The sequence below is a fragment of the Chanodichthys erythropterus genome, chromosome 18 (assembly GCF_024489055.1).
Source record: "Chanodichthys erythropterus isolate Z2021 chromosome 18, ASM2448905v1, whole genome shotgun sequence".
Taxonomy (NCBI): Eukaryota; Metazoa; Chordata; class Actinopteri; order Cypriniformes; family Xenocyprididae; genus Chanodichthys; species Chanodichthys erythropterus.
Genome location: NC_090238.1, coordinates 18,862,977 through 18,874,736, shown reverse-complemented (window position 1 = coordinate 18,874,736; position 11,760 = coordinate 18,862,977). Strand labels below are relative to the sequence as shown.

General features: G+C 38.4%; 1 protein-coding gene across 1 annotated transcript; it reads left to right on the top strand.

Annotated features, from left to right (window-relative positions):
- The first annotated feature begins 286 nt into the window (after positions 1-286).
- Positions 287-6,968, top strand: fbxo30a (F-box protein 30a). The gene is made up of 3 exons (XM_067368134.1): positions 287-426; positions 2,684-4,748; positions 4,846-6,968. The coding sequence occupies exons 2-3, from the start codon at positions 2,730-2,732 to the stop codon at positions 5,047-5,049; spliced, it is 2,223 nt and encodes a 740-aa protein (XP_067224235.1). The 5' UTR covers positions 287-426; positions 2,684-2,729; the 3' UTR covers positions 5,050-6,968.
- The last annotated feature ends 4,792 nt before the right edge of the window (positions 6,969-11,760 follow it).

Sequence of the window (11,760 nt, the reverse complement as noted above, 5' to 3'; positions counted from 1 at the left end):
AAATAAGTATGAAAACCATTGTGTCTAGGATAACATAGCTTCAGAAGTCAGTGGGTTAAGAGACTGAATTGTAAAACAAAAAAAACAATAGAAGGACATATTGGTACAGTTAATGGTATCATATGGGGTGCTTATACCATATGATGCCATTTACATGGTACTCCAAAATATTGAAAACTATGGTAGTATCTAAACAGCATGGTATTATCATGGCACTTTTTGTTTGTGTGGGTATGTCTGTTTAGTCTCCGCCCATCTAGGGCCTCAGTTCACTTAAGTAAAGTGAGACAACAGATTTCAACAGAAACACGGACAGACAGCAGTGAAAACATCATCTCTGTCATTTAACTCGATGAAATATTAATAAGTAATTAAACACATCATTGTCCACTATCAAACTACTGAAGACTCGTCACAGATTTGACGGTAAGATACTTTCATGTCTGTTTACTTTGATTAGTTTCCTCACCGGCTCCAACCAAATAGACCCTGTCGTTGTTAAAATAGCAAAATACTTATTTCCCCCTTTTTTTTTAACATGATATGTTTGTCAGTCTTCGACTTTTATTAATTGCGTATGTATGTCGTTTATTATTTTATCCTGCAGTTCGCAGCTAACTAGCTAATGCTAAAAGGCTTTGTGTTGGTCAGTTAAACGAATGAAAACATTGACCTGTCATACTGTAAATACTGTGAGGATGGTTCATTTGCGTTAAATCGTTGATTATTGATCTATAGGTGATCATGGTACTGTCAGGTTCATGTTGTCAGTGGTTATACTTAAGTTTAGGAGCAAGAACAAAAGCTGCATCAGGTTTCATCGGGAGTTTGACTGGATTGAGTTCAGTCATAGTGCATTTGTTAACATGATTGGCATCATGTCATATTTGGGAAACATTTCGTGTTTTGTATCATATCATTATTATTATCATGTCATGTATTACTGGAGTCATGTCATATTTGGGTTCGTCATGTTTAGGAGTTGTAAGAGCCACAGGTTTTAGACCTTTGATGATTATCTCAGCTGTAAGCTATCGCTTTTTGGCAAATGAGTAGTTTTTCATAAAAATAATGAGATTTAACTATTTAATGATCTGTTTTTCCATGTCAGTTACAGTATAAGTTCAATACATAGTACATCGCGTACACCTTAAGCAAAAAAAAAAAAAAAACAGTACAATTCTAAATATTTTAAGTAACGTTAATAAGATTTTTTTTTTTTTTAAAATAAATAAATATTTCTCCTTTCTCCACTTTGGTTTTGATAAGGCTCCATCATTCCATCTCTCTTGTTTCATGGAATGCATCCCATCCCATACATTAAGAATAAAATGTATTATTATTTTATATTATTGTTATGTAAGAGTTATACATTTCTGTCATATTTTCTTTCATTTCTTGCAGTAAGATGGTTAATTTAAGCATAAGTCTTTTTTGAAAAACTTCTGGAGTTTCTGTGTGTAGCTCATGAATTTTCACATTACCTGTCATTGGAAAATTATTATATTATTATATATAGCCTAGTATTATTACAATAAGCATTGCTATGTGCGCTCTACTTGACAATTACTTATCCATTTTTGTTTATTATTAGCAACATGTTTAAAATGAACCTATTACAATTTTAACTGGATTGAATTAATTTTGTGCTTTACATGAATAGGTATATCATCTGCTTTCTGTTCCAGCACAAAATAAAATGCAACCAAATGAGCCTGTTTCTGATATGCATCAATATACATCTGCAGACTATCAGATTGAATTGTGATAATTTTTTTAAACAACATATGTCTGTTAATAAACACAAGTGGCTAATAAATGTCAGTAGTGCAAGTTTGAATGAACCCATAGGTTCTTGCACAAAAATGTAGCCTACTTCTGTATGCACATCTTTGAGACTGAAATCCTCAAGTCATGTCATGTTTGGGATCATTTTGACATGCTGTAGCATGCTGTTTGTTTTAAGTACTTAAGAGCGATTGCTTGTGCAACTGTTATATTGCACATGAGCACTAGATACCAAACACCTAGTGTTCAAAAAAACATCCTCAGATGTGTTTTGCTGTTTCAAAAGAAGCCATCACAAGACATGTGGCAGGATTACACGCCGGCATTGTACACAAACGTTTCACAATGTTTATGCCCAGCTGGTATTACGAGGACTATGTTGAAAGTCAGCTCGATAGTTCAAAGCTTACACCACAGTATGACAGGACCCCCCCCCCCCCTTACTTACCCCAACTGACTCAGACAGTTTGCATTTAGGTCATGCCGGCTGAGTCTAACTGCGTACGTCCAGCCAAGCCTTGTCATGTTGGAGAGAGAGACACTTCTTAAATGACATTGCAAGATTTTTATGGAAGTGTTTCTTTTGGAAGCCATGTCTGATTCCTGTAACATGCCGTTCAGAAACAAGGGATCATGTTCCTTCTCAGTCCTCGAAGAACCGGCGTGACCGTGCAACATAAGGAGAGTTGTGAAATGGCAGTGCAATGGTTTAGTAAACACACTGCTAGAGGGCAACTGGTTCTGATTTACACTTATCCCTTTTAAGAGACAGTGGGACTTTCCACATGAATGGCATGCATAGATGTTAAGCCATGTGATGTTGTATACAAAGACACCCCACATGTGTATCCAAAATAAGATCAGGTCTAACAGTCTGTTTTCTTTTCTTCCACAGTGTTTGTCGTAGCCTATCTGAGTTAAGCGACTCACTAACATTTTCAATGGAGGAGCTTCATATCCATTGCCTGAAATGTGTCAACCGCCGATGTATGACAAGGCCGGAGGCCAGCATTTCCTGTGACCTCATGGGTTGCCCTCTTGTGTGTGGGGCTGTTTTCCACTCATGCAAACTGAACGAACACCGCTTACTGTGTCCGTACGAAAGAGTCCCGTGTCTGAACCGTGGATTCGGATGTCCATTTACCCTTGCCAGGGTCAAAATGGCACAGCACCTTGAAACATGCCCAGCCAGTGTTGTGTGTTGCACTATGGAATGGAATCGATGGCCAGTGAGTTACACAGATCACAAGTCCTATGAGAACTTGAGTAAGGAGGTTTTTGACGTGGAGCAGCTTGATGTGGCTTTGGCCCTCCAGGATCAGCGAATGTTGCTGGAGTCACTTAAAGTGGTGACCACTGTGACAAAAGCTCTGGAAGAGCAAAATCTGGACAATTCCAGTCCCCAGGACCCCAAAAATGAATTGATTGAAATGAACGAGGAATCGTATGATGGACCTTACACAGCTTCAGTGGAAAACAGTAGAAGCTTTGCTGCCACTTTGGACATTCTCCGTAGTGGAAAGAATATTGACTTGATTGTGAACGATCCCAATGGGGAGGAACAGATTGGAGCTTGCAATGGTGTTAGAAATGGCGATGGAGACTTTAGGAATGATCCAACGAAAGAAAGTGACACTGATTCAGATTCCGATCTGGGAGCAGTAGGTGGTGCTGATTGTCCTTTTCCAGTAGACCCTGAAGACGAAGGAGATGATTGGTTGGAGACCAGTGGATGCGGTGAATCTTCCGAAGAAGAAAGCGAGGTGAATGGTGGGATAGAACTCAGTGGACTTCATGATGAAGGGGATGGTGACAACCCGGTCAGACTTGAAAGGGTCAATAGTTCTTCAAATGTTAGGCAGGTTTTACCTGATCATTCCATACCTGTTTTAGCAGAGGATCCAGAAATGGCCCACTTGCCCCAACTACCTTTTCCTTTGCCCATCCCTCTGCCTAACCTGATGCACAACAATGTTCTGCACCATTTGCCTTTCAGAATAGAGGACCGATGGCTGGAGCGCAAATTGGAGAATCTCCAGGTACTCAGGGGCATGAATTTGTTTACAGTTAATGGTCGAAGGGCTCTGTTATCCAACCCCTATTTATTCAAAGCCAAGATGGAGGACAAGGCGGTGGACACGTCAGACCTTGACTTGACGGATGATCCAATGGGTCTCCACGGCATTGACCTCATCACTGCTGCCTTGCTCTTTTGTTTGGGGGACTCACCTGGAGGTAGGGGCATCTCGGACAGCCGCTTTGTAGACAGGTACCGCATTGACTTTGGCACACAGACCTTCTCCTTTCCTTCTGCCATACTGGCTACCAGCACCATGGTAGGGGACATTGCCTCAGCATCTGCCTGTGACCACGCCAGTCCGCAACTCTCCAATCCCAGTCCATTCCACACCCTCAGATTAGACCTTGTTCTGGAGTGTGTGGCTCGCTATCAGACCAAACAGCGCTCAATGTTCACCTTTGTTTGCGGACAGCTGTTTCGCAGGGATGAGTTTTCTTCACATTTTAAGAATGTCCATGGGGACATCCATGCTGGCCTTAATGGTTGGATGGAGCAAAGGTGCCCGTTGGCTTACTATGGATGTACCTACTCGCAAAGAAGGTTCTGCCCTTCAGTACAGGGTTTCAGAATAATCCATGACCGACACCTGGGCTCATTTGGAGTGCAACCTGGGTTAGCAGCTTGTCCTGATGAGCCTCTATCCAGAACTAAAACCTGTCAGTTTAGGTCCAACTGTGACCACCTTAGTGACCTGCCCTTTGAGTTACTCCAGCACATTGCAAGCTTCCTGGACGGCTTTAGCCTGTGCCAACTCTCCAGAGTGTCTTGCAGTATGAGGGAAGTGTGTGCCAGTCTTCTTAAATCCCGTGGCATGGTGGTCCTGCTTTGGGGGAAGACAAAGCGAGCTGATGGAACCTCATCCTGGCAGATACAAGACAAGGTAATCGGAGAGTATTCACCTTGTCAATATTTCTTAAAACACCAAGCATAAAAATAGTTTTTACTATCTAAGTTGTTGATGTTTTTTTTGGTTTTAGGTGTGGCGGTTCAGTACTGCGTTTGACACTGTGAACGAGTGGAAGTTTGCCAACATTTCCAGCATGGCCGACCACCTCAAGACGTGCAAGTATAACACAATAGCACGGAGGGAAGAAGCAGTCCCACTCCCATGCATGAGTTTCACAAGAGAACTTACTAAAGAGGGACGCTCTCTACGTTCAGTGCTTAAACCGGTGATGTAGACTGTAGTCAAATGCAGAAGAGGATTTCATTTTATAATACAACATGCCTTATGTGTTTTGGTGAACAGCAACATAATCATTAAAACGAGCCTCAACTTAATAAACCACTTTTGGAAGTGATGAATTTTTTAACAGTATCTACCTGTTGTATTGATGATGGTTGTGCTGTCTTGTGTTTTTGATACAATATATTCAGTCTTTTTTTTTTTTTTTTTTTACAAATTCATTGCTTTTGTTTAGATATGTAGCTGCAAACCAGAAACACTGAATTGTTAAATGGTGATGACCAAATGGAAAACCATTGTGTGCATTTCTGTAAAGCAAGAATGCAGGATTCATGTGTTTCTATCATGTAGATCAGTGATTCTCAACTGGTTTTATTTTGGACCCAGATTTATATTGTACATGAAATGGTGACTGCACACAATATCAGGCATATCCCATATTTACTGTTGCCTTAAATTTCAAGCAAACAGTCCATTTTGGCATTTAATATGACAGATGAATTTGCTCCTATATATATATATATATATAATATATTTATTTCAATATTCTACCTATGCTTGACTATATGGTTAGTTGCATTTGTTTATAAGCATTTTTTCCCATGCTGTCACCGAATAGATCTGCAAACCACCAGTTGAGAACTTTAATCTTTAATCTCCTAATTTCTCTCTCATACATTCAAAAGTCTATAATGACAGTCTTAGACATTTTTCCTTTTAGTCAGTCTGGCAGAACTAACACATTACAGTAATTTCTCTTAGAAGCATTTATGGTATCAAGTTTTTGATACCGTCACACATGACACTTCCAGTGGTCATCCTCTGTGTCTTTTGAAAAGTAAAACACATGTAAATGTGCTTGATCTATGTTGATGGCATGTGCTGATTGACAAATTACATTCTTTTTACAATCTTCCTGATCGTGAGTCGCTGCACAAAACCTGCAGGACGGGTACAAGACTGCAGTTGTAGCCTGTCAGGATTCTTTGGTTGCACACAGTGCATGTGCAGATGTACTTTTTTGTGTCTCAGGGGTTTAACATCAAGCATATGCCATTATAGACAGTTTATCTGTGAGAAACTTGATTTTAGCTTGTGATTCTTCCACTTTTATTTGTTGACAAAGTCAAGACAGAGTTTACAGTTCAGTTTTACTGTATCTTTTCAGGTGTGCAGTTACAATGTTTTAGTTTGTTAACATTCTGAAATGTTGCAATATTTTCATCTGGAGAGAGAGCAATTATCTCAACCTTGTTTTTAGGTTAAGCTGAGATTTTTTTAAGGAATTAGCTGTGTGATATGTTTTACTCCATGTGCTTTCTACAAATCTTGATTATGACGGTTGTGTTGAGTGATGAAAATAGAAAATAATTCTGAAACATTGAAATAATCTACTTCTAGCATCTTTGAAAAACTGAAGTCATAAAATGCTTATTTTTAAAGAATTTATCAGAGTTGACATCAGTTTATGTGCACCACCATGTTGTTAGTTTTTTCTAAAATTATTTTTCCCCAAAGGAACAAAATGCATTCATATATTGTGTAAACAGTGGGAAGACAATTTTTGTTTTTGAAGAATTGTTTGCATTTATTTAAATATATTTACTCAAGGTTTTCCAGCCATATATATCATTGTATGAGGGGACTCAGGTATTTAAAGAAGAGTTATGGAAAAGATTTGGTTGGTTTATTTACTATGTGGTATTTTTATTTTGAAAGTTAGTGTACAGTCAGTTCACTCTCATCTCCAAACCGTCACTTTTGTAAAACAGTTTTCATATTTGTGACCTCATGCATGTCTCAACCCCCCCCCATTTTCTATTGTAAATAATCAAAAACTTTGTCCGTCTTGGTTAACTTCATATGTATCATCATTTGCATTTTTTTAAATATTATTTAATAAAGTGTGAAGAAATCCAGGTTGTCGGTGTGTTGTTTTATTAAGCTTCAGATATGCAGCCAACCAAGTGTCAAAGATTTAATAAAAAAAAAAAAAAAAAAATTAAGCAAAGCTGGCAGAGAAATTAATTTTTCCAGCTTGACATCAATCATGTAATGAGTAGATAATCATTTTCTTTACTAATTACTTTGCATTTTTTTAACCATTGATATATTAAAAGTAAACTAATAAGTAATGGGTCCACATTTATCACTTAAAGTGCATTACGTGGCTCTGATTCTACAGATTATATAATTTGTAATAAAATCTCTATTTTTTTTAAGGTGTTTCACCACTAGGTGGTGCTGCTGCAATTGAGAATCACCCGCAGTTGTTTTTCACAGCACGTTTCCTGAGAGAAATTCCCAGTTGGCTAATGAAATATTGAACTCGCTACCTAAGACAATACTTAATGTTCATTAAAGTTGCTTCTGAATAGGCTATATATCACCATTCATTAGGCCATATCTCTATAAAATACTTTCTCCTCTGCATCGAAACATAAACAGCTGGTGAAAAAAAGAAGAAAAAAAAAAAAAACACTATTGATAAATGTCCTGACCGGATCCGAGGCCGAGGGCTCATCTGCTTCAGAAACCGAATGGAAATTGGCTTTTACAGCAAAGATTTCAGGAGGTGTTTGACAGACAGGTAATACCACAACATCAACAGGTTTCTTTGTTTAGCTAAACAAAGAAGCATGTCACATTTTGGAAGCAATCCATCTTTAGAGAGAGTATTAATATAGGCCCTATTTGACAAAACTCCAGTGTTTGAGCTTTTAAAGCTGTTTAATCCTTAAAGTAGTGATCTTTTTTGTTAGCAACATCTGCTTTGCATTATAATTTGCCCGTTATGTAATACAGTAATTACCAATTACATAATGAATCATGAGGAGAGCTCCTTGAACCATTAGCCCATTAAACAGGCATTAAAAAGTTTCCATTGTCTCTTAAAGCAAAATAAAACATTAAATGTTAACTTTGTGTCTGAGCAGCCTTAATAGCATCTTGATTTTAGAAACTGCTTTGTAACTGGCACTCTGCATAAAAACAAGAAACACATCAGTGACAATAATCAAACAAAAGGAGATGAAAATCCTCCAGTTCAAAACATCCTTAATTAATCATGTACTATTGATATTCAGAGTTTGAGACTGTTTATGAGTAATCTTTTAATTAAATGAGGCCTGAATGTGATTTTAAATGATTAAAATGTGATTGAAAATACAGCAGGAACATCTGAGACAAATATATCTATTACGATGAAGTTGTCCGGTCAAATCCAATTAAGTTTAATGGTGACAGAAGCTTTTCACAGTAGGACCAATATCAAATAAGTGCATTTCCATTATAATTGTAAAGATTTGTTGCGACACCACAAGATGCATAGAAATATAGCATCAAAATCAAGTAAACAAATGTATAACATTATATTGTTTCAGTCATCATATTATGGAACAAAGATGGGAAACATCTGTTACATTATCCAATCTCAATGAAATTGGAAGAGACACTCCACTTGTGTGGTTATTTTTCAAATTCTTGTTGCTTTTGCCCTAGATGGAAAAACAAGCAAAAATCTCATTCCTTCCACAGTACACATTAAAGCAGACTTTACATTGCTCAGAGCCGATTGTCATGTTTGTGTACATTTTTATCAGTGGCATTAAAGCATGACAGTAGTCTCTGTGGGAGGAAGTCGCGTGGGGTCTGATCTGTACAGTCATCCTCTAACGAACAGCTCATGGATAAACAAACACATCTGCACTGCGGTCGACTACAGATCTTATCATTTTGAGAAGCAGAAGACAGTGATGATGAAAGTCTAAACTGCATCAGTCATCTTGGCGTGTGGTGCGAGATGAAATCGTATGCAAAGAACTCAAACTTCAGATCCCAGGCCTCCACTATCTCATCTGACTGATGGCAGAGTCTCATGTGAAGTCACGAAAAACATCCTCAGACCTTAAGGAAAGAGGGTAGATACTAGATTAAAACTTAAGTTTGAAGACTTAAAAATGTTATTTTGATGTATAAATGTTTTAACAAATGTAAAAGAAAAAAAGCTCCTTGCATGGAAACATTTGCCACATGGACTGTATCCTAAATCAAATACTCTCTATGTACTTCTTCTGAATAAGTAATTACTTTGTGACCATTAAAATAAGTATGCTCTACTCTGAAAAAAAAATTGGGGGTTGAAACATTTGAACTACTAGTAAACTTCTCAAAAGTAAAGACATAAAGCGCTACAGGAGCTGCAGTTGACACGGTTATTTTAACAACAGTATCAGAAACAAGTGAGAAGCAAAATATATTTGATACTTTCAGTATAATGCTTCAGAAAACAAGACAGCAATGTTACATATACTATATGTTGACTCCAACTGTTCAAACCAAACATTTTTATCTGCATTTAGCAATAGGCCTATTTATTCAGCATGTTAATAGAGCATTTCATTTTAATGCTGCGTTCACACCGAACGCGTCTGGGGCGTCAAATTCGCGCCAGACGCGTCTAGTTGGACGCTTGAACATTTTGAAGTCAGACGCTTCAGACGCGCGTAAAATTCGCTCAATTCGCGCGTCTGAACACACTTTGCGAATTCGCGTCATGGGAGGGGCTTTCATCTCTTTCTGCACAGATCCTCTGAATAAACACATAATCTCGTCAGTTGGAAACCTGTAGCGGCAATTTAACTCTGTTATGCCGGCCGACTTTTGCTAGCTAGAAGGTGGGCTAGTATCAACAGCTAAAATCATGCAAAAAGTTTTACAACTAACCAGATTGTCCGATTTCTTCGCTTATTCTTTTCCAGGCAAGGTCCTTTTTATTCCTGTCTCGATAAAAATATAATGACACATCACAAAGCTCAGGGTGGCTACACACAGCGACATCTTTGTTCTGGTCTCCGGCATCACTGATCACATAATAAACACGTTACTACCAAAGCAGAGTCCCTGATTGGTTAACGCGCCGCGAATTTACGCCAAAGTTCAGATTTTTCAACTCGGGCGTTTGGGCGTCAGACGCTCAATTCGCGCGTCAGCCGCGTGAACGCTCAATTCGCGCCGCGCCATTCGCGCGTCAACGGCCGATTCGCGCCGCGCTAGACGCTTGATTCGCGCCGCAGGACCTCTAGACGCGCGTTTGCATTGACTTAAATCAGACGCCCCAGACGCGTCAAATTCGCGTCTAGTTTGCTGCTTGAACATTTTGAATGCATTCGCGCGTCTAGAGCGAAATAGACGCGCGTAAAAAGCAAGCGTTTGAAGCGAAATTGACGCGCGTCCGAGGCGAAATTCGCTTCTTGTGGGAGGGGCAAGTGCTAGGCGGTTGTCTGTTTGCAAGATGGCTGATGTTTAGGGCTGCAACGATTAATCGCGATTAATCGTTTCCAAATTAAAAGTCTTTGTTTACGTAATATATATGTGTGTGTTCTGTGTATAATAATTATGTATATATAAATACACACACATACAGGTATAGAGTTTAGAAATATATGCATGTATTATAAATATATATATTTATATACATTTTATATTACATATAAACAAATATTTTATAAATATAAATATAAAAATTTTTTCTTATATATATACATGAATGTGTGTGTATTTATATATACATAATTATTATACACAGAACACACACATATATATTAAGTAAACAAAGACTTTTATTTTGCAAACGATTAATCGCGGTTAATCGTTGCAGCCCTACTGATGTTGATCGTGCGTTCATCGAGAGAGCTACTGCTTTGTATTTACTCTGGAGAGCAGAACAGCGGGGTAGGGGTCAGCGTCGCGGGAAGGCCGCGGGTCGATAAACGTGTACGTGACTCAAAAGTGAAATGTGTATTTAACGTTACAACTTACCAGGTAGCCCAATCTCCTCACCGACACTCTTCCAAGCGAGGTCCTTTTTATTCCTGTCTGAAGTATGAACTTGTGTCATAAATCTCTGGGTGACTGCTCACTGATAATATCAGTCGTTCCTCCATTTTGAATGAGTGACTCCGGGCGGGCCTGCCGCCACAGCAGCAAGCAGGCTCCTGATTGGTTAACGCGGTGCGAATTTACGCAAAAGTTCAAATTTTTCAACTCGGGCGTCAGACGTGAATTCGCCACGCTAAACGCCTCATTCGCGCCGCGAGACCTCCAGACGCGCGTAAACGCGTCTTTACATTGACTTAACATTGAAATCATTCGCGCCAGACGCTCTATTCGCGTTTGGTGTGAACACAGCATAACAATTGGGTAAATTATTTGTGTGTTAAGCAAAATATAAAAATGTATCTTTTAAAGCGTTCTTTATCAGTTGCCTTCTTCCATATGTATTTAAATGTAAAACCTGATAAAACATCTAATCTTACCTTGTTATATTCATATCCATTTGGGCTTAACTGATTCATTTTTTTTTTTATTATTATTCTCAGAAGCCACTGCTTTGGCTTTCTGAACCCAATATCCTTATCATTGATGACTATTTTGACTGTTTAGGTTTTTTTCTTTTTCTTTTACAAAGTACTACTGCTGACCTGGAAATATACACTGCCCTCCAAAAGTTTGGAAACGCCCTAGAAAAGTGGGGTTTTAGACAATATTGGCATGAATCCTTTAATTTTGCACTGATAAGGGACAACACAAACTACGAAAACATATTTTATTTTTTAAACAGTTTATACATAGAAAAAACTCATCAAAATATCCACCATTAGCAGCTATCTGACCTAAACTGGTTTCTAATTGGTTCATTGTATTC

Excerpts from the sequence above, each read along its gene's own strand:
- fbxo30a (XM_067368134.1), top strand. The coding sequence starts at position 2,730 with ATGGAGGAGCTTCATATCCATTGCCTGAAATGTGTCAACCGCCGATGT. Across the intron at positions 4,749-4,845 it reads CCTGGCAGATACAAGACAAG|GTGTGGCGGTTCAGTACTGC; the intron begins GTAATCGGAGAG and ends TTTTGGTTTTAG.